The sequence below is a fragment of the Lutjanus erythropterus genome, chromosome 18 (assembly GCF_056507025.1).
Source record: "Lutjanus erythropterus isolate fLutEry1 chromosome 18, fLutEry1.hap2, whole genome shotgun sequence".
In the NCBI taxonomy this organism is placed as follows: Eukaryota; Metazoa; Chordata; class Actinopteri; order Lutjaniformes; family Lutjanidae; genus Lutjanus; species Lutjanus erythropterus.
This window is the reverse complement of record NC_139334.1, coordinates 19,230,353-19,254,518: the sequence shown is the minus strand read 5'-3', so window position 1 is coordinate 19,254,518 and position 24,166 is coordinate 19,230,353. Positions and strand designations below refer to the sequence as shown.

Below are 24,166 nucleotides of genomic sequence, written 5' to 3'. Positions count from 1 at the left end.
TATTTTGGTGAGTAACCACGTAATAAGTGGGATAATGTATAGTGAGTGGGGCATTATTGTGAAATAAACCCTTTCATGGTCCTGCATGCTGGGGTTTATTTCGCAATAATGACTTGCTCATCCCTTACAAAATTAACGCTACATCTATCTATCTGTCTATCTATCTATTGGCTGCTGGCGGATGACGCGGTCGTTACGTGGCAACCAATAAATTAAAGCGACTCTCCCTTTCACTCGGTTTTCAGAGCGAGAGAGAGGGAGCGAGAGAGGTTGAAAAGGTAGAATTCGCGCTGCATCTTGGGTACATAACTCGATGGTGATGCAGTGAGCCTGTTGTGTGGACGGGAAACCAAAGTAAAGTAAACGGGGGAGGGTCGGCTACGGGGGGGCTTTCACTGAGTTACAATGCGTCTTTCACGGTGTTGAAGAGTCTCGGTGAACGATGAGCCAACTTCGCCGGTCGTCTCGACGCGGAACGAGCCACTCTTGAGCCCCGAAAACGAGCGCTTGTTGGCCGGGGGAGAGCGAGAATGCAGAAGCCGAGCGCCGTGCTCCCTGTTGTCGGCTTGACTGGGAAATGGTAGCGTACTGCAGGCACCGCACTTGGAAGGAACATGGTCGAGAGGAGCAGCAAATTCTTGTTGATCGTCGTCGGATCCGTGTGTTTTATGCTGATTCTCTATCAGTACGTGGCTCCCGGGGTGATCAATTTCGGCTCCCCGCACGGTTATTTCACGGAGGAAGACGAGGGGGACATCTTCCCGACTCCGGACCCCCACTACGTTAAGAAATACTATTTCCCCGTCAGGGACCTGGAGAGGACGATCGATTTCCAAATCAAAGGCGAGGACGTGATCGTGTTTTTGCACATCCAGAAGACCGGGGGGACTACCTTCGGCAGGCACCTGGTCCAGAATGTCCGTCTGGAGGTCCCTTGCGACTGCAGACCGGGCCAGAAGAAGTGTACCTGCTACCGGCCGAACCGCAAGGAGACCTGGCTCTTCTCCCGGTTCTCCACCGGCTGGAGCTGCGGCTTGCACGCCGACTGGACCGAGCTCACCAACTGTGTTCCCGGGGTCCTCAACAAGAAGGAGAACAAGCAGAAAAATCTAAGGTAAGACTGGGAGATGTTTGCTTTATTGACTCTGGATTATGAAGAACTCCCAAGTGTGAGATTTAGGTCAAAAAATACACAGCAACTGTTTGGCGTTATTATGATGATTATATCCTAACTTTTAAACTAGACTACTGTTATTTTATGTCATTTGCATTGCTACGGTGCCACAGTAGAGAAAATGTACATGAAGGTACAATAAGGTCACTGTAAACTTACAAAGCTGCAAGTTGTGTTGCTCAAAGATGATGTTTAAATCATGTAAAACTAAAATTTAAATCACACTAATGCAAAAATTACCGAATTGTTAACATTTTCTGTATCCACTCTTGGCAGCGCTACTTCAAGCACACCTTTTTCTGCCTTTAATGCAGCCTTATTTCTCTGGAGAGGCAGGTATAATAGGCCTAATCTAATGGTAAATTTTACAGCATTTCAGAACACAAATTATCAAAACTTTACCTTGAGGCACAGTAAAGACACTCTGAACTTATAAAGCTTTAAGTTGTGTTGCTCCAAGATGAGATTTAAATCATCTAAAGCTAAAATTTAAATCAAATTAATACAAAAAGTACCAAATGATTAACATTTCCTATCCACTCCTGGCAGCCCTACTTCTTGCACACCTTTGTTTGCCTTTAATGTAGGCACAATCACCTGGAGACATTGTTATAATAGGCCTAATTTATGGTAAATTTGATCACATTTCTTGACACAAAATATCAAAACTTCACCTGAGGGTACAGTGAGGTAACTGTAAACTCACAAAACTGTAAGTTCTGTTGCTATAGGATTAGATCTAAATAATCTAATCACACTAAACTAATCAAACTTACATAAAATTACTCAATTGTTAAACACTCTGATGATCTACTCCTGCCATCCTTCTTGCACATCTTTGCCTGCCTTTAATACAGGCTTATTTCTCTGGAGAGACAGTTATAATAGGCCTAATCTAGTGGTAAATTTTTAAAGCATTTCTGCCCACAAAATAGCAGAACTTTACACAAGTACTCTGCTATTTTTGGCCAAATTTATAACACAAAAAAGTAGTAGTGATACCAGAGAGGATTGAACATAACATAAGGCAGTTTAATGGTGTTATAACTGAATTCGACAAACACACTCTGGTTCCCGCAGGGTGTTAATAGATGTAGTTGGTCTCTGTGTTATCTGAAATCAAAGGGCTTTCTCCTTTTAAAATTAAAAAAAGAGTGGCAAGGATTGTGTCCGTTGTCCTGAAATAGCAGGATGATAATAGATGCTGAGAGACAAATGTTGATTGACATTTCGACACTGCGTGCCACAGGAGTTCAGCAGTGCCTCTGACAATTGTTGATAGGTGCCAGTATCAGGATGCCCTCCCACAGAATCACATACTGAATTCATTCCAGGCAGGGGAGTGTGATACATCCAGTCAACATTTCCACTCAGTAATAATCCCTCACATTGACTGTGAGGTATCCAGACACGATGCGCATTCTTATTAAGTTATAACCCATTTCTTCTGTGCGGCTCCCTATTGTTGTTGCCAACATATTGCATCCCTCACCCAGACATATTGACGGCTATATCAACTTCCATTTGACTGCACCCTTGTGGTTAAAGGGTATGCTTGTTGAATGGGTTATGTGTCTTTGTATTGCCTGAGCCAGTTCCATATTTTATTTTGTCTTCGGATGATCAATAGGACAAAGGGGAGGTTAGAAATTCGTGGGAATTTAAAGTGTTTTTTTCGCCTTTCTGCCTATCTGTCTGGCAGCCAGACGCGCTGGAGATGTCAGGCCGGCTGTTCTGCTTCCCATGGCTGCTCAGACTGGGGATCAGAGCAGCAGGCTGGGCAGGGCTGGGGCTGGGGCTGGGCCGGTTGCTGGGGTGGGGAGAAGAGGGGGGACCCTGCGGGGGTTTGGCTCCGCTCTAATCCGGGTGATTATTACCGCTGGGACACACACACACACACACACACACACACACTAGCGCTGGTATTTGCTGCTGGCGTCAGTCCCTGACTCCCGTGGTTTCCCCTGGTCAGAGGTGATAACGTGTCCGTCCATTTTGCATGGCGAGCTGAGATATCACAGTGGATGCAGGATAAACAGGCTTTCATCACTTTGTGAGCACTGTTTCTTGTATGGGTGTGAGTGTTTATGTGTGTGCACCTGAAGAGGCAGCGGGAACAGAAAGAGACAGGAAGGCAAAGTGGATGAGAGAGATCTAGGTATGCATGCATGGGTGTGAGCACAGCACACAGAGGATCTCTTGCCTCTGGTATAATCGACTATCCTATCACTCTTGACAGGAGGAGCAAGGGACTATAAGCTTAATAGCACCCTGAAGAAAAACAATGCTGCTCCATATTACACGCAGTTCCACTTCCATTGGGAAGTGAAGTGAAACGCTGCAACAAGGACCTCTCAGGAAAAGCTGAAAGCACACTTTTGTTCCCTTCCCCAACTTGCCTGCTTTCCTCTATATCTGCTTCTGTCTGTGTATGTTTAAGTCCTCATTGTTTGACTTCCTTGTATCACTGTGGTAATGCTTGTTCAGGGACATTTGTCTTGAGGGCAGTAGCAGTGTGGCGCAGAGGCCAGAGAAAGTGTGAAAAAGATCATCTGTGTTTACAGAACGGTGGTGAGGGATTTCTTGGCGCAGTGTCGTACGCAGAGCTGTCAAATCAGCTGTGCGTATTGTCAGTGTGGTTGAGATAAACAGTCTGTAGCCTCAGCCAGTGGTGTGACAGTTTCCTCTTTTTTTTTACATGCCTGACAGACCACATACCTGCTCACTTTGTGGAGGAAATGTGTTGTTATCTGCAAGAAGCAGAAAGGAAGAAACGGCCCGTCTAGAAATCTTTGACCTCGCAGCAGCAGCGGCAGTTGCAGTGTTGAGATCCAGCATCTCTGTGCAGCTGTGTTCTCATCCAGCTGTCAAGTGGATTTTACACAAACGTTTCAGACGCTGCAAAAATAAAATGTGAATTAGGACCATTTCCATCAGTGGATTCGAGCACATAAATACGCCTCCTGAATGTCAAAAAACACACCCACAACCAAGAAATGTGAAAAAGCCATGAACAGACAAATATATTAAAGAATTGAAAGTTATTAGGGAAGTTGTAATTGACATTTAGTGTCATTTTACTTTATGTCGTACTTATGTTTAGGGCCGCCAGGAGCGATTAGCTTCATTATTGGCCCATCACAAGTTTGTAGCGCGTAGGTTGACAGACTTAAATTGCTCGTTTCAAAAGACATTAAGATATTCAAAGATACATTTTGTAATTTTTGCCAAAATTACCTAAATAATTAATCAGACTTCTGTCAAATTAATATTTGGAGATCAATCAATGTTCTTTAGAGCTAAAATAATCAATCAATTACTATTAAATTAACAAATATTTTGATAATTAATCATTTTGAGGTCTTTTTTTAGTCCTGTATGACGGTACATTGAATATCTTTGAGTCGTGTACAAAACAAGACTCTCGCCTGAGACTTTGGGAAACAGTGATCAACATTGTTCATCATTTTCTGACATTTTATAGGCCAAACAACTAATTGATTAAGTTATAATCAACAGATTACTCAATAATTAAAATAATCTTTAGATGCAGCCCTATCGACATATTGTTTCAACTCTACTTATTTTCACACACACTATAAAAAGTAAGTCAGGGGAACATTTCCCACCAATTAATTAACTACTTGGGTGCAAGATAAATATCCTTATTTTTATTTTTTTTTATTTAGATAGGCCCTTTAAGTTGCTGACATTATTTTGATGAGTTGTGTTGATATAATAATATTGGTAATTATGTCAACTTAATATTATGTGTAATGAAGACTCAAGAAAATCTAATTGGCGCAACTTAATTGTGTAAATTGTCAACATAAAAGCTTGTGTTTACAATCATGGTAATTATTAAATCCTTTTAAATAATTTGGAAAAACTAGTTAGGACAACTTAATTTTTTATGAGCATATGCATAATATACCTTTAACTAAAAAAGAACTCCTCTACCTCAGTGTAGTAGGCTTGGGCAGTATAAAGGTATAATAGCAGGATATTAAAAAAAAATTCAGTATGGTCCTAAACACATACATTCCTCTCTCTTTTAAACTAGTAGGGGGTTGCTGTATTGTAGTATACAGTGTCCATCTCTGCACCGGTGAATGTGTGCTGAAAGGAAAAGGTGAGCAGCAAGGTTGTCGGTCTGGCAGTAAATGTACAGTCTGAGTTTGTCAGTGAATAAAAGCTGCAGCTTCTGAGACTGAGGCAAAGCTCCTGAGTGTGTGTGGTTTCCCAGCTGTGGGAATAGCATCGCTATGACGATCAGCTCTGCCTACATTGGGGGAGGATTGCAGTACAGTGGAGTACAGTCGAGTTGAGCTGTTTGACACAGGTTTTACACGACTATTGCCATACAACCCTGGTAAAATGGCAGGAAGGTATGACAAAATAGACACCACCCAGGCCTGTAATTTAGTTTGTTGGTTGAACTTCATTAGAAGTTGTCACGATTCAAAAGTGTTGATGCGAACTGTTGCATTGAATATTTTTGTTGAGCCAAAGATTTGTTTTTACAGTGTAGTGTGTTAACTAGGTATTCTTACCAGTTGGCAATTAAATGGCACAGAGAAAGCTAGTCTGATATTTAGGTGATCTACTTTAAAAACATTTCTCAATGTCCAAAGCTGCTATTGAACTGTTTTGTACTGATGCTGCAACATTTTCCTCACCATGTTGTCTTGCTTGTATTATTCATTGATTCTACAGACGGGCCTGCATCACTGTGTTTCTTCAAAATGTTTCTACTTCCAGAGAGCATCAAAACTTTCTCGAGACATTGAGGAAATTGGATTGAATATGGTGGTTTTTCAAATTCAGTGCATCATAAATTGTGGGAGAGGGGCAAAAAATGCTACGACGGATTAGGCTTAGTTTGGTCTGGTGACAAATGTGTCAGCTTTAGAGGAAGGCGCATTAAGCAGGAGCGCGCGGCGGCGAGATGAATGGTTCGTAGTAGGAGAGACAGGTCTGTCTTTGATCGCTGATGAGATGAGATCGAGATGAACAGTGGCATTGTGGGAGAAAAGAACTCACAGACTCAGCAGAGAGCCACTCAGAGTGGATTTGTCATTTCCCACCTCTTATATCAGTTTTAATGTTCTTCACTGATCCCATGGGACACACACACACACACACACACACACACACACACACACACACACACACACGTAGCAGTACACACACTTTAATGAAACAAACAGACACTGACCCTAATGTGGGGCCTTTAGATATTGGGCTTCTAATTGGTTAAGGAGGTTCCTATCACTTTACTCAAATTAGAGCCACACTTTCAGATGGAGGATACCATCTGTCCTGTGCATGCATGTGTGTGCACACATCTCCTGGCTGTGTGTGTGTGTCTGTTTTTAATCCTAGTGTGTCATAGAGCGTCTTAGTAAGCAAAGTGATGGGGCTAATTTTACTGCCTCTATCGCGGCCCTCTCAAATCACTCCCCATTTTTTCTCTCCATCTCTTTCTCCTTCTCCCGCCGCCTCCTCCTCTTCTTCATCCCCTCTGCTTTGCCTCTAAAACACTTTTCCCTCCCTCGCCTTCCATCCTTTCCTCCCTCCTTCCCTCCATGATGGTGTCACTCTCTAATCAAACAGCAGGCTTGCTTTCCGCTTGGTGGCTTTATGGCCGGGGGGCTCACTCTCTATCTTCACTTTTCTTTCCCCTCTCCCTCTCCTCTTTTTTCTCCTCTCTCCATCTCTGCCCCCTCGTCTTTCTGTCTCTCCTTTGCCATCTTTCTCTCCCTCTCCCTCAGAGCGTGACTACCGCATTAGAGGAAATGTCTTTTCATGGAAGATTTGCTGCAATTTCCAAAATGGCTGCTTTGCCTAATGGACAACTGCCTTGGTTCTAATGAATGATTACATGTATGAGCATGAGGGAAAGAGGAGGGAGGGAAGTGATGAAGAGTAATATGAGGAAGAGGATGGGATGAGTGTGGGACAAGAGGAAAGCTGTCAGGGAGTGATTGAAGAGATAAAAGATGGAGGGGTGAAAACGTTTAGTTTCATTGCTGGGGAGGGGGCTAGTCAATTAGCACGGTTGTCAAGCACTGGGCTTTACTCCTCTTTCAATAGGTCTGTTTCAGATTCACAGCACAAATCACTGCACTCTAAGATGGAAAGTGTGTGTGTGTGTGTGTGTGTGTGTGTGTGTGGTGTGAGAGCGGATGCGTGTGCATGTGCTAGCCCAGCATGGTGCCATCAGCCAGCCAGCCAGCCAGCCAGCACAACCCAGAATCCAGATGAACTCCAGGAAGCTACAGCCCTGACTGATTGGCATATAGTACAAATGTGTGTGTGTGTGTGTGTGTGTGTGTGTGTGTGTGTGCATTTCTATACGAGTGTGTGCATGCACTCATGTATAGCCAGGCAGGTTGGTGTTAATCCAATCAGATTAGCCAGGTTTAAGCGCTGGCGGCCAGGCGCTCCAAAGCCGGTTACGTCCGCTCATCCTGCAAATGCAACCACGTTCCAGCATTCCCAACAAACATTCCAGTTATTCCAGTCAGCCAGTTATTCCCTACCCGTTTACTTGGCTCAAGTCGCCCTCACTCATGGGATGTAAGCCTGCTTGTCTTAATGGAAACCAGACTCTAATTAGGTATACTAGTAGTAACCTAATACCAGTACCTGCCTCACTGTACCTGGTTTATTAAAGGGATAGTTCAGATTATTTGAAGCGGGGTTGTGTGAGGTAGGCCTGTTTATCAGTGGTCAGTGTATTACCTACAGTAGATGGAGGTCAGCATGCCTCCAGGGGCACCAGCATGGACGCTATGCTGTAAATTTTTGTGGACAGTGTCAGCAACAAAATACACTATATTTAGAATATTTTCACTGCTTGACTTTCCCATCAGACAGCCCTTTCTGGTGGGAAACCACTGTTATATAAGCAAGATATGACTCTCTCCAAACTGACCAAACTCCATAGGAAAAATCAGTAATTTTACCTCGCAAAACACAGAAGTCATTGGTTTACCATTGCCTGGATATGTTAGTTTGTTTGTGTTATTTAGTGACTTCAGGGAATCCAAACTATTCTTTTAAAACCCTGAAGTTACATAATAACACAAACAAACTGACTGATCCATGCAGTGGGAATTAAAACAACTCCTGTGTTCTGCAAGGTAAACTTACTGATTTTGCCTATGGAGTTTGGTTGGTTTGGAAAGAACGATGCTGGCTTATATATGCATGATTTTCAATCAGAAAAGGTTGTCTGATGGCAAAGTAAAGGGGTGAAAATATTCTAAATATAGCATACGATTGAACTGATATTGATATTTCTAGGTGGACCTGATGCCGCCCACAGCAGTTCATTTCTTAACTTTCGTGTTGATGCCCCTCTCTGCTTCTCTTAACTGAGGGAGTGCCAACCACCGTCTACTGTAGGCAATACACTGACTATTGATAAGTATTCCTCCCTCATACAATCCAACTTCAAATAATCCAACTATCTCTTCAAGTGTGTGAGTTGTGGGCATAATGAAAGAGGCATTTTGTGAAAGTAAGTCACTGAATGGATTAGTTTTCACACTTACTGTTAGAACCATTAGTGGATTAATAAATAAATGGACTTTTCAGTAGACACCAGATTAATCGGTGACAATGTCTAGAAAAAACTGATACCAAATAGGCCTCTGGTAATTGGTGATGAGCATTTGTTTTTCACATTTTAAACCTCAAACAAACCTTTTGGTTTTTTTGTCTTTTGACCCCTAAAACAAAGCTATGCCTACTGTCTAATTAAAACTGTTTTCATTGACATTCAGAAAACACTTAAAGCGAATTTCAAATATTGTATGCATAAGTGATCCATTTATGTTTATCTGAAATGCCATATTTTGAGGTTTGTAACAAACACAAGGGAAAATTAAAACAAAAACAACAAACTGTGTACAGTTAGGGAGGGTTCCTTTCCTTAGCCCACAGTAAAATCACAGATTTGTAAAAAGAAAACATTCTGCAGGGAGTTACATAGTTAACCCAGTTTTCTCAGCGTGACACAAATAATTCCAATTATAGTTAACATATTCTGTTATTTTCTTCATTTTGTATGTCCATCCATGCATTTAAAGTTGGACTCACTCTCTCTCTCTCTCGTAAGGCCCTTTTTAGCAGTTCTTAGAAATATATTTGATAAATACTTTTTCTAAAATAAATTCTCTTTTCCACCTTGAGTTACGAGTCCAAAAACTCTCCATGGGCACGACATATGAAATATTCCTCTCCAAAAATCTGTATTAACGGAGCAATCGCAGCAAACCTGATAATGATTTGTGTCTGTATTTCAAGTCTGGCCTTAGTTCATGTCCATTTTCAACCCCTTGTCACAGGTTGTTTATGTGTAGGTCTACATATTGCCACCAGTTCAATCAATATCTAATTCTCCCTTCCCACACGGTTTTATTTGAATAGTTCTTCGAGGCCTCAAGTGGTAAATTATCTAACAATTCACAGGAATTTCTGCCCAACAGATTGGAAACCACTCATTCCAATAGATAATGTGAATCTTTAGTTGAACTCCATATGGGTTAAAAGGATAACCAAGGACAGTGTATAGTGAGCAGTCAGCAGTATACTTTACAACACTTGGATGTTGTCAGGCTTAACACTCCCTTTATTTTATCCTCTTTTGTTGCAGAGAATTGTGGGGTTTTTTCTATGTTGTTTCAAGAAACACTTGAACAAAAAACAACTGTAATGTTAGCCTTAAATTCAACACTAGATCAGCCCACTAACAGCAGATAATGCAGTCGAGCAAGTGGCTCTTCAAGTTTTATTCTCTGCCCTTCACAATATAGTGAAAGGATGTTGGACGTGCACGCAATCTCACACATAAAAGGGTGAGATATGGCCCCTATGTGTTTTCTTGTTCAGTAGCTTGCGGCGAGTGTTGACAGGCCTCTCTCTCAGCTACACGGCTGCCTCCCCTCAACTACAAGAGTTCAACTCAGGTTCAGCCTCAGGTCAGCGTAACGTATAACCCAGCCTCACAATTCAGAGTTGAGAGACTTTAGCTCAATAGGATATGTGGATACCTCTGTTGGGCCTCTCGCTACACACACGGGGTTTCAGTTTGACTTCCTGGCGTGCTGATTATCTGCAGCCATTTTGCAGCAGACAGCTGTTGGGGTGTGGATGATGCAAAACAGCCTGATTAATATCAAACTGTTGGTTTTGAATAATGCTAATTATCAGAGTAAAACGTGGGTGCTTGTGTTCTTTAGGGTTTTCAAAGTCTGAGACAGGAATAAGGCTGGGCAATATATTCATTATATTGATATCATGATGTGAACTAGATATGGTCTTAGATTTTGGATATTGTTATATTGTGACAGGGCATAAGTATCGGCTTTTTCTGTTTTTAAAGGCTGTATAACAGACAATAAAGTGATGTTATTTTCTGAACTTTCCAGACTTTTCTAGCTGTTCTTTTATTTGCCTTATGCCATTGTATCCACATTATTGACGATTATCTGTCAAAAACTTTATTTATGTTAATATTTTGTGAACACACCAATTGTCATCTGTACAATATCATTGCAATACCAATGTATTTGGTCACAAATATTGTGATATTTCATTTTGTCCATATTGCACAGCTCAACAATAAGGATTGTTCACCTGCTCAGGGACAGTAAAATGCTATGTTAGGCAAGTAAATCTACCAGTTCCCTCAACTGACTGGGCAAGTGTAAAAATAATTAAACTATTAAAATTTTATGATCATCAGTTAGTCTTTAAAGTACTTTTTCATGCAAAAATAGCAGAAAATACTGGTTTCAGTCTCTCAAGTAGGGAGATTTTCCAATTTTCAATTTGTTATATAAAAGTGAATGTCTTTGGTTATGACAAAACAAGACATTTAAAGACGTCATCTTGGACATTTCATAGACATTGCAGCCCTAGGTTAAACATGACAGTTAATTTAAGTCTTTGTTGTCATTTGTTAAACTTTAATAAATAAGCCAATTTATTATACAGGGGCAAACTGACTTTGGACAAGTAGGCAACATTAAGGTTGAACCTTCCCATATCGCCCAGCCCTAATGTGCTGTTTTAAAGAAAATGTGTTAATCAAGATATATATATTGTATATTGTGTAATAGCCTAAAATATTGTGACATCCTTTAAGCCATATCGCCCAGCTGGCCTCCCTTCAGACAGTGTTTGGAAAAAGTCACCCCTCTTTTTTTGTACTTGCTTGGATTTGCTTAATTCCTCAATCATGATCATGTTACTTGATCCCATAGACATTCAACAGTTGAGCCAAGATGGCCTAATATTGCTGTTTGACATAACACCAAAGGCATTTACGTCTGTTCTGCTTCTTACTCTTGGAAAAACAGTAAAATTCTACTGAACTATCTCTGTAACCAAATCACACACATCTAGACTATTCTGTGTGATCTGCTATATTTTTTTATTTCCTTTCACTGCTCCCCCCTCCCTGGGGAGGCCTGCCTCCTTCTTTATAACCCTCTGCTGCAGGAGGATCATAGAATCAACATTAAACTGTCCAGAATTCAAACGCGTCTGGTCAAGTTGAGTTAAGGCCGTTGCTAACATTGATTTGCCCCAGCTGTTTCACCTCGGTGCTCTGTAAAGACGGGACAAGGAGAGGGGATCCGCTTGACCGCTGACGACTGTCTGTATTGGTGGTCTGTGAAGCCTCCAAGCCTTCATTATTGATTAGCCATTATAGATCGGGGAAGGCTTTTTTCAATGATTGATAAAACTTGAATGACGCCGAAGTGGAGCAGAGCCCCTCTGGCTGTACGCTCGACAAAGAGGGCAAACAGGGAGAAAGGGAGAGCGCGGGAAAGAAAAGCAAGAGTGATGTGTTTCTTAATCATTACACAGCCTCTGTGACTCTGCGTGTCACTCTGTCTCTTCCACCCTCTGCCGCCGACTGTCAAATGTCAGCCTCCCCTCCCACCACCACCACCAAAGTGATTCTGCGGCCCTGTGGACAAATAACCGTGCGGCGAATGATTAGCAGACATTTCTATGGCTGGTAATGAGGGGCGCTACGCTGCAGCAGCTCCGCCAACAGGATTACCGCCTATTGATTAGCCTAGCCTAGCTTTAGCCTTGCTAGCTAAATGGGACTGACTGATTAGTGGGCATTTCTATAGTGGTTAATGAGTGCTGCTGCAGAATGCAATGGTATGCCATCCATGAGAATGGGATTACAGGCTATTAATCAGACAAGAGGCTAGCTGAAGTCATTAGCCGGCCCTGCGGCAAAGTCAGTGCGTCTGTGGCTGATCCCACTTCCTGGTTTCTAAATCCGGTTTGGCCTTGTCTCAGTCGTCTGGTCTCCTGCTGCATAACGACCCTGAGTGTCTGTCTTGCTTTAACACCCCCTACCCCACGGTGCCCTATTCTTTGATGCCACTCTCTTTCTTTTTCCCTCCTTCCCTTCTTCTGAGACGCAGAAGGACGGAGAGAAAGACCTCCCCAGAGACCGCTCTCTGCATCCATTAACAGCACTGTCTTTTCATGTCCCTGAGTGTGACAAGTCCAGACAGGATGCGGCCCAGGAGCTTTCTCCTCATCTCCCAGTCGGAGTGCCTCGCATTTATTCGTAAACAAACAAATAAATGCATCAATTTTCTGCATGCGTGTGTTTATTAATAAATGCACCTATTCATGAAGCTGATATGTGTCTGTGGGAGCATGTTTGTGTGTGAGAGGGAGAGATGGCCAAAGGAGGCATGTGAACGGAGAGGAGAGGCTGACAGGCGTGTTAATTGAATTGTGGGAAAAATGCAAATCCCATACTGCCTCTTTGAATTAGGGGGAGGAGTTTTTACTGATTGGGACTGTCTCCTCACACACACACACACACACACACACACAGACTAGGCTAACTTTTACCAAATCCCCAAAAAGAGAATGAATGATAGCGTTGTGTCTGCATCCTTCCACTCCTTGCCCCGTCTTTTTTTCTCCCATCATCCCTCTACATTTTTCTGCCTGCCATGCCATCCCAGCTCTTTAGTGTCTTTTGTCTGCGTGCATGTGTGTGTGCATGCCCGCGCGCATCTGTGCATGTGAGAGAGTCCCACCAGAAGAGCCGAAGTGCTGATGCCATTCATGGAAAGACAGAAAAAGCAGAGATTCTCCGTTCTGCTACACTTGGTTTGTCTGCTGCGCTCCAGGGCAGAGCTGTAGATCACCAGAGTTGCTCCTTTTTGAGGCTGCACACGTTTGAGTCTGTGTGTGTGTGTGTTTGTGTGTGTGTGAGTTCTGCCTTCATTTGTGCATTCAAGCAGGGGTTGCATGTGTCCGGGTGTTTGCCGTGTGAATGTGTGGCCTGTGTTCACAAGTCTGGATGGTGATTTGATGTATGTGACTGTGCTTTTGGTTAACTACAGATGAAATGTGCCACTGTTGCATTGTCACTCTGTTCTGTTCTTTTTTATACTGATTTTCTAACGAATATTGGTATTGTGATTGAAATTCTGTATGGAAATTCTGTATGGAACAAGTTTGTATCATAATCAATTGGATTTTCAGACAAAAAATAAAGATAATAAAGACAACCAAGTTCAGATTAGAGTCGTAGTGATTAGTTCATTGTTGCCAACAGTTTTGCTAACCTATTTCAAGCAAAATTGCTGGTTTCAGTTTCCTAAATGTGAGGATTTGCTGCTTTTCTTTGCCATTTATGATAGGAAATAAAGAGTGTTTGGGTTTTGGATTGTTGGTTCTAAGAAGACATTTGAAAACGTAACTTTGGGGTCTGGGAAACTGTGATGAGCATTTTTCATGATTTTATGACATTTTATGGATAAAACAGTTTATCATGAACGTAATTTGCTGATCAGTCTTTAATGAAAGTAGTTGTTAGTTGTAGGGTTGGGTGTTGTCTACCAATATACCATATAATGATGTCTACAGTGAAACTGTGATGGACGGTGATATCATCGCTGGGTCTAACAGGGTCTTCCATCAGCCTAACCCTGGTTAGCAGCAACCCTAGTTCAGATGAGCTGGCAAGCTGCAGAAAAAGCTAGAAAGTGGACCTTAAGTTAATAGGTCTGGACCAAATGCAGTTTGTTTTTGAAGTCCTACTAGTTTTTTTTAGTATTCTTATACAAATATTTATCTGTTAAACCCACACGTTATTATTTAATAGATGATCATAACTTTCAATACTTGCATTCTGTTTATTGAAAAAGCCACATAGTTTGGTACTCGCCTCTGTTCCACTACCTTCTGTAATTTAGTGCAGTCTCAGTCAGTATTTCTATCATTGTATTTTTTCTGAGAAAGGGAAACATTTTCCTGGGTTTAACTCTCCATATTTTAAGACAAACTGGCATGAATTACAATAATTGCTATTAGAAGTTGAAACCTTTGTGATCTCAACAAAGTTTAAAAAAAAACTACAGCTCCTATCCATGAAGAACTTATCATCGTTTGTGTTCTTTATCCATAAAACTCCTTCTAATGTAGTTTTTCCATCTTCCTGGTTGTAATCTCTGCTGCCTTGAAAATACACTGGGCCCTCTCTGTCCTGCTGTTATTACAGACATGTCTGAGCTAGCTGCGGCCCCTCAACATGCTCATGGACTCACCACCTCTGCATAGCTGGTGATGTTTCACCCACAATGGGAAATGGTGTTCATTAAAAACAACAATATTAAATAAACAACAATATGAGATTTTTTTTTTAAGTAACCATCCTCTTATAAACTTATAAAGTGAACATGGCATATGGCTGAGAAAGGCTCTGTCCCAAAGCTGTTTTTTTTTTTCTTGTAGTATTATTACAAATACAAATGTGATTTTGAATGAGGTTTTCTTAGTTCTGGGACAGAACTCTGAAGGTTGAGTTTCATTCCAGTTCTCTATGATACAGAGCGGTTCTTCTTTCTTGGGAGGAACCATCCTCTGCTGAACATAAACAGTACAGACATGAGCATGCAGGGAGCATATTAACCAGACAGCTGCTATGAGTTTTCATTTTGTGGTTTGGCCAATTCATGGAATTGATGGTAATTCACTTCAGATGACCAGATTTGCCGCAGACAGTTGCCATTATGGCTGGCAAAATTGTAGCCAGCTATACTCATGTACTAAACTTTTATTACATCTTGTTAAGACGTTGTTAATAATGTAATTAAAATGGTGGCTGTTGTGATTGGTCATGTCTGGAAGGGAACCCAAGATTTGCAAAACTCTCGCGAGACTTGGTACTTCATTGTGCATGTTGTGCAAACTAATTATGTTTAATAGTGTGACAGCACTGTGGTTAGGATCTGGGTACAGGGACAAAAACACTCGGTTCGGGTTAGGGAAAGATGATGGTTTGGGTTAAAATGATCACTCTTGTGGATCTGAGGTTCCCTTCTAGACACTACCATTGTGATCTACCGTTCAACAACAGATCTGGTTGTACAAGTTTTAAATAAATATCTATTTCAGCAGCACGGTCCATTGCTGAGTCAAACTTTAACAGTAAAAAGTAGGACGAGCCTCTCCTGTAATGGCTTTAAAGAGCAATTGAGTGAACGAGGGAGTGTCATCCTGCTGAATAAAGGTCAGTGTTAAAGCTAATCCAGTTATACTATTCTTAGTGTCTCTTCACCTCTTTGTTCCGCCGCTCCTCCTCCTCCTCCTCCTCCTCTTCACCCCACACAACCCTGTGGATCTGGGCCATGAGTATGTAGGTTTCACCTTTTTTTCTCTTTATATACTTCTCCCCCCACCCCACCTTCTTTCTTTCGCTCTTGTCAAAAAAAGTTTCACTTCTTCATCCTCCCCTCCACCACCGCCCTGTCGTTTTGGGTTCCCAACGCGTGTCAGCTTCCTCCAGAGAGAGGAAGTGATGTGTCAGGAAGTGCTTTTATCCGCCAGTGATCTGATCTGATGTGAGATTGAGATAAACACGGGAGGAGGGTAGTGTTCTTTCTCTCTCACCCTAGGGAGCTCTACGATGGAGAAGCCCTCTTTCTTTTGCCTGCGAATGCTTTTTCCTTGTGCGCACAGACAGAAAAATTTGGTGGTCTTGGGGTGATTGCCAAATTACAAAGGGAATAGTTGAGAGTGGGTCTTTCAAACCTGTTCAACCCCTCAACTTCTTTTAAAAAAAAACCTGCTGTGAAACCTGATAAGAGAAGTTGAGGAAGTATTCTTGTAGCAGCGAAATCACTGGTTTGATCCCTCACAATGTGTAATACATCTGCCGACATCCTTGTGTTGTCTGTCAGAGAGTCTTTGAGACAGAAACTAAACCTCCACCTGCTCCCATTTTTTATACTTTGTGTTAGACTGTCATATAAATGCAGAAAAATCTATTAGATCGTTTTCAGGAGCCTCCTACCCATGCAAAGTACACTGTTGTGACATTCAGAAGACTAGTACATGAAAAAGATAAAAAAATATATATCAATATTTCAGATTTTGCCTTGGGTTGTCCTAACGAGAACATAGATTGGCTGTTTAGAGTTTAATAGGAAGGGAAGACGCAGTCCCACAGATGCTAGACTTTACTTTCAGTGTCTGTGTAGTACCTTCAGTTTAAAAAGACCCTGTGTGTGTTATTCTAGATACACATGGAGAGGTTAATGCATCTGAATCATAAAGGTCAAACCAAGCCAAGATATTTTTAGACAATCTGTCAACTTCATCTGCACCTCGGTTTTGCGACTTGTATTTGTATGTGGTTGACATGGTAACATAATTAGCGAGAGGGCTGTTCTTGCAAGCGGATGCATTTTCTTTATTTCTTTTGTCATGCTGAAGGGTGACTGAGCAGACCTTTACACCCGTTCACACTTACTGACTTAAGCTGCATTTCCACCAAACCCTGGAAACCCATACCTACATTTTCATAAACCCTTGATCTGTTTTGCATTTCCACCACAGACGATACTCTCAAATGCAGTCTGGTTTGTTACCGGGGCTTTGAGGCTAACTCCTTACAGTTTCCAAACATTTGGGAAGCAACGGGTGAGACTTTGTTAGTTCTTGAGAAGCTGCAGGGTTTATTAAGTGACACACTTTACTGTACATTTACTGCCAGACTGACAACTTTCTGTCAACCTCTGCTCCGCTCGCATTCACTGTAACTTTTCTTTTTTCTTCTCTCTCACACACACACACACACACACACACACACACACACACACACACACACACACACACACACACACACACACATATAGACCACAGGATGACTGGTTGCTTCATGTTGCGTAAGCAGAACTTTTAGTGACAATTCTCTGTCTACAGTGTTTTAACTCCACCTTTTTAGTTTTGACTCAGGTCACCTGGAGCCTCAACAGAGAGATAACGAAAAAATGGGACAGAATAAAGTGGGTGTGTTGGCACCATCCGTAACATTTGTTAACGGAAACTCACTTGTTGGTAATGTGACTTTAAACACCGGAGATGTGACAGCATGCTGTTCATTGTGAATTTAAGCTCAAAAAACACGTTTGCATCAACCACCACTACTGCAAGTCTCAAAAGTCATCCTGTGGTCTAATGTGAGCAGTTGAGAGAGGTTCAACTTTGTGCAGATATCCTCTGGCATGCAGAAGTGACAGCCTGGAGATGACCGAGAACTGAAGCACACTTGTTTTCTGCTTCTCAACTACAACATGGAATAAAACCTGAACGTTAAGGTCAATAGCTACCCTATTTTCTTTGCTGTGTTTCTGTTGCATGGTATGGCTCAAATTGCTCTTTTTTGGTTTTCCATTGTCAAACGTTGTGTATGGTATCTGGTACTTTTTCACCTCAGTCAAGTTTCAAAATGAGCTGAACAGATACTAAAAACACTGCAGACCACTAACTGATCAAAACCATCACTTGCGTGAAACCAGAATGGTCTTGCTGTTTGTGCTGTGATGTATTTTTTAAGCACTGTTTTGCTGCATTCAGGCTTCTCTGAAACAAAGTTTGTCTCAGATGAAATTGAAAAAAGTACCTGGTACCAAAAGTGAACCGTACAATGCAGCGGAAACACAGCGTCTGAACTTTGACAAGCTAACAGGGTTTGAATAAGAAATTGTGTAGAAACATCCACTTAAGAAATTTACTTCTTTGCTGTGGACTAGTATTGTGACAACAGACGAAAGTAACTGCTTGGATGAAGTATGCAAACTTCGTCTGCAACACTAATGATGTCCGTAAGCTTCAGGCTCACAAGAGGCAAGAGAAAGCCTGACTGTATGAGGGGGTTAACAGACATTCAGACTGAAAAATGCTCTGGGTGTTGTTTCAAGTACCAGTGAGACAAGAAATATGATCCAGGAAGTCCAGTTTGAGTAACAGATCCATGAGATTAAAGCCTTATCAGAGGCCAGAATACCAGTCCATAGTACTGAGACTTATGGCAGCAGTCAGTTTATCTTTGTTAGCAATGATTGTGAGGTAAACAGTCGAAGTAGACCAGGACACTTCCATGTATTCGATTTGCAACTGCAGCATCTTCCCAGATGCCGCTGCATTGTGATCCAGCAAAAGTTAAAGCAGGTCCAGTTTGTCTTAGAAGTAAGTCTTTTCTCTGTGATGGAATGGACTGGTTGCACCATTCCCACCCCCAAAGTGCCCAAATGCTGAAAATATGTCTGTAGTGGATAAATCAGTACATGTCAGCTACCACATTGGCTATTAACAGTCTGCGATATTTGAATAATTTAGTCTTGTTGTCAAAATTTAACTTGGCTGAGCATCTCCCTTTCTAATTACTGAACAAAGCAAACCAAAATAATGACTATCAAACAGCCTTCTGCATGGCTGCCTGTCACACTGCTGCCATCTAAATTTCATATTCTCTGCAGCAAACGGGTACAGAGGCTGGTGTCACTTCGAGAGAGCCAGGAAATTGTTGGTTGTAGCTCAGAAGTTCGCTACAAAAGCTGCCCCGCCACCAGCACCAAGGAGCCTTTTAAAGCACAGAGAAGCTTTCAGAGAATGAAAGTGAAACCGTCATTGTGAACTAAGATGTGCCCAGACAATATTCCCTGAGTAAATTGTAGCTGGTTTTTCTGTTTAATTTAAGCTTTCTGTAACAAGGAAAACAAATCCTCATGCACACTGACGTTCTTTTGTAGGCAAAACCCTTATTCTCTCTTGAAAGATTATGAATTGATGCAGAAAAGTCAATGATTGGAAATTTAAAACCCATTTCTCAACATTATGATCAACAGTAACAGTTTGTTAGGACTGAGCTGTTTGTTTCTTAAGGCTGAACCGATTGGACAGACAAACATAACAGACATAGACATGAGCATCATTTTTATGTTCTTAACTGTTTTCGGATCTGTAACATTGTTGGTGAAGGTTTGCAGATGGGGATAAAACTTACATGACCTATTTGGTAGCCACAGAGTAGCTTTTTGCAGCTGTGGGCCATTAAGCCATGGTTAATGTCGAACCCTGCACATATGGAAATGTATGTATGGTTAAATTTTGATGCCTCGAAATGCATCGCTAATTGTTTTATCATCGCATTGTGGCCCTTTGAATGGGACTCAAATCATGATGTTCCACTACTGGGCAGTCAGGAAGTCGGATTAAACTAATAAAAGCTACCTAAATTAGATTGCAAACACAGATGAACAAATAAAAATACCAGGGTAGCAAGAATAAAAGGATAATCATTTGCAGACAGCAACAGAAAACCAAAACAATGTCTGTAATGCAAAAAACAACAAGAAAACCACCAAAAGTGATTAAATTGGGGGCAATATTTTCCAAAAGTCAATCCAATGTCAGCAATCTGTTGGCTTCTGTGGGTGTCCATAGCAATAAAAGAAAGAGAGCGGAGGCATTTGAGGCCCCCAAAAAACCCAAAGACCTCCGGGCTGTCCCTGTAGTCCAGAAGGCCTGTTCCAGAAAGATGTCACTCCGTCATGACTTGGGTTATTTCCCGCTTGCGTGATGCTGGCCTTTTGCATGTTGAGCGCCACAACGCAAATACCCCGAGCACTCATGCAAAAATGCAGACCACACTCTCTCTCACACTCTTCTCTTTTTCTGCCACACACATTCAGCCTCCGTCCCTCGCTGACTTTATGGATGTTCACTGTTTGACGTTTTCCCCTTGTTGAATACACCCCCCTCCCTGCATCCCTCCTGCCCCGTTCTCCTCTTCCTCCTCCCTTCCTTCCTTTCTCCCCTTCTCTCGCTGCCGTCTTTTGTCCGGCATCTCTTCACGCTTGACCAGCCTTGCTGTGACTCTTGACTTCAAAGAGCTACTTCATTCATCAGTCACTCATCAGAGAGAGAGGGCCATTCAGCGCTGCGCTAAAAGAGAGGGAGGGGATGAGGAGTGAGTGTATAAAAAAAGAGGGGGAACGAGTGTATAAAAAGAGGGCACGAGAGAGAAAGAGGATCCGCTCTTGACCGCGGGGAACCTCGAGAGTCACAAAAGCTGAAAAAAAAAAAAACAGACACACACCCCTACAGAGTCACTCTCAACACTAACACACACTCTTTTTTTGTTTTTGTCCTGTTGGGTGTGTTCAGATGCCGCACACATGATCCCTTCCTCCTTTTCCCTTGTCGATCCATCTTCTTTCTATCTCCCTCGTTCCTTTCACTTGAGCCGACAGTACAAAGGGGTGTCGAGGCCTGTTCCTTCCTGTAATCCCTCACTGCACCTGGGTGTGTGGCTTTTTTTTTTTCCTCAAATCTTTTCCATACTGCAGCCACTCTCTAGTATTTCTAAATCTCGCCTTCTGTATTTTCATTGCCTTCGTGCTCACTGACATTCTCCCTCTTTTTTTCCATTCCTCTGTATTTTGAGGTGGCTGGCAAGCTAGTTTTCAGGTCAGTGGGAATTGCTATTGCTTCCCCCTCTCAGCTGGAGCCTGGCTCACACTCAGCTGCACACAAACACACACACACACACAGATACGCACACTTCTTTTTGTTCGCCGCTCTCCTTCTGTCTCTTTGTGTGAGTGGTTTATGCGGACATGTGGTTGTGTGGTCTTGTGTATATACACGGTTGCCTAACTTGTAAAGATGCATTGCTCGTAGGTGTGCCGGGTTGCTTTTCATCCAGCTTTTGTCTCTTCATTATTCCGTCGTTTATTTGTTTTCTCCCTCAAGTAATAAGTCATAACTAAAAGTCTGTCACGCTCTGTGTGGCTTGCCTCAGTCTGTTTTTTTGTGGTTGTTCACTTTCTGTAGAAAGGAGAGGAGATTTCTTTTATGACTCACCTTGTTTGTGTGTGGGCTTGTATGTATGTAAATCTTTTTACTGAGGTTAACCTTTCGCTGCTCAGCAAGCAGGTTTTGATGTCTATTGCTAGAAAGAAGTCTGGTTTTATGTAAGAATGCTTACCATGAGGTAAACGTGCCTGGTTAAGCCTATATCATATCGTTCTTGCTCCCCTGTAGGTTTTTCATATAACCAGAGGACGTGCTTTAATTTTGTCAACTAAAGACAGGTACTTTTTCATCTTTTAGAAATTAAGAGTTTATATTTACATGCTCTCAGGTGATCCTGCAACCAGTGATTAATTTCTTGTTGTTTTCTTCCTAAATCTTGTGTCCTTAAATTGTCAGAAAGTTATATATAAAAAGAAAAGCTCATCATAGTATCCTAAATTTTAGGGTGAAATATTCAAATTGCTTTTTTTCTGACTGACACCACAACCGAAAGAAATTTAGTTGAGAAACATGAGATGAAGAAAAGTGACAAATCCTCACAGCTGAAAAAATCTGATTGCCTTTTTTGCTTGAAAAATGACTTTTTATTGATCAAAATAGTATACAGTCATTTATGTCAGCCCAAGAACTCACTTCATTGTGTGATCTTGGTCTCAGAGGAGATATTTAATGCAGGGCTCAACAGTAAAGACTGCCCGGGGCAAGTAAAACGTCATGCTGGGTAAGTAACTCTGGCAGCTCACTTGTTGTTATTTAATAACCGCTAATAAAACAATTTGTACAGGAGCAAATAAATATTGACTAAAGGCAAGTAGATTTCTGACTGTCAAAAGCATAAACATTGAACCCTGTATTATTAAATGGCAAATATAGTTTAGAGTATGGTTGGGCGATATGTTAAAAATTTCTAACCGGCTACTGTCAGCCTGACAACCAGTGATTACCCATGTATTCGCACAGGTGTGGGTGTGTGTGTCCTGAAGTTTCAGCATGGAGTTGTGCACAAGCAGCAAGTTCACTACATTATGCATGCTATATAAGTTCACTACATCCAATAAATAAGCAAAATAACCTCACAAAATGTCAAGAAATTATTATTATTTTTTGCACATATACCCCTTAATTAAACAGAAAAATACCACCACACACCTGAATTCAAGTTTCTCTCTTTTACCGAGCTAAGACGAGCTTAACTGCCCTGTTAACTCATTGTAAAACACCCTTTATTCAAACTGGATAGAATAAAACAACATTATAATTCACCGAAACTCTCTTGGCTAGTCTTCCCACTGTTCTTACAATCACCAACTCTGGTTTTGTCGAAATTAATCCTGAATTCTCAAGTTAGATGTGAAGTGTGTAGTCTGAAATGGATTTCACCTCATATTTACATTTTGTATGGAAGGAGAATATAAAATGCAGCTAAATTACAGTTAGAAGTTTATTAGATACACTGTTTAGTGATTGTGTTGTATACTACATTGTATTTTAACAGGTTTCTAATATTCTTTCACACAAAACGTGCCAGATAAAACATAGATTTGTAGCATAGAGAAACAGAGAATTGTTCAGTAACCTCACAAATTAATTAAATGCACCTAAAAAGCCTTCTGTCCCTTTTTTAAAGTTGTAGAATAAAAGTAAAGAGAAGGAAGTTCACCCTCTGAGAATCCATCAGAAATTTGGTACGGGTATTGCCGAGCCCACAAACCACAATGTTTGGGTATCGAGAGTCAAATACCATGTCCACACACTCAACAATCTTTACTGGGCTGCTTTTCACAATAGTGGACACACACGCACACATGTTGCCACGTGCCAGCGCACACCAACGGCCACAGAAAGCTTTGAGAGAGCAGGTGTGTGGAGACGTCCATGAGTCACAGGTCTTAATAAAGCAGAGGATGTGAGGAATATTTAATGAAACACCCCGCCGTTTTTTTGTGTTATTCATCTGGATTGCCTTAATGAAAACGTGTGCGTATGTGCTCATGGTTGCGTATGCGTAAGTAGCTGCATGTACATGAAATAAATTCTCAAGTACTCATCGGCGTGTGAATTACCTGCACACACTCGGCTCAATGTGGTGAGTCAGTCAAGTTCTTGAAAGCCTACGAGCTGAGTAATGGGGGGACCTGCCACGACATGCCTCAGCAACATACATGCAGGGACACGTTAACTGTACCGCAAGAGAAAATGGAGATGGAGGTAGAAAGAGCTCAATAAAAGAGCCATGGAGGAGGAAATTGGAAGGGAGGGATAATTGCGTTCAACTAGGCAAACCAAAAGAAAGGAGAGATGGACCAAACAGTTGGAGGTACAAAGAGTAAAAGGAAAGCAGAGATGTACTAAAAAAAGGGAGGAAAACAGAGGGCAAGAAGGTGAGGGAAAGTATCTCTTCGTCTCCCCCTCCTCCCCTGATGGAATGTTAATCAGCGTAAAGAGGTCAGCCCTTTTGGCGTTTCAGACTGTGTGTGTGTGTGTGTGTGTGTGTGTGTGTGTGTGTGTGTGTGCGCGTGCGTGTGTGTGTGTTGTGTGTGTTGGGGTGAAAAGGTCGGACATGGTGTTCTGGCCTTTTGGAGCCTTGTCTGAAGTGCTTCAAGTGAACAACTGCACACAGGGGTCCATTACAATGCCCTTTACAACTTTCTTTACAAAGCTCCCCCAGTCACAAAATTCAGATAAACAGCTCTTTGATTCATCAGTTTTGACAGTATTATCATGATAATGAAACGCTGCATGAAGGATTTCATTCCAAGACATTAAATAACCACTTTTAGGCACAGAAAACTGATGCATTGATCGTGTTTTTCATCTTTACAG

The 24,166-nt window shown here is 41.7% G+C and overlaps 1 protein-coding gene across 1 annotated transcript in view; it reads left to right on the top strand.

The window, feature by feature from the left end:
* Nucleotides 1-258: 258 nt before the first annotated feature.
* hs6st1a (heparan sulfate 6-O-sulfotransferase 1a) overlaps nucleotides 259-24,166 on the top strand; it is an 85,966-nt gene continuing 62,058 nt past the window's right edge. Inside the window, exon 1 of the mRNA XM_084742306.1 lies at nucleotides 259-1,114. Within this exon, the coding sequence (XP_084598432.1) occupies nucleotides 615-1,114 (500 nt within the window). The 5' untranslated portion in view covers nucleotides 259-614. The remainder of the gene's footprint in view (nucleotides 1,115-24,166) is intronic.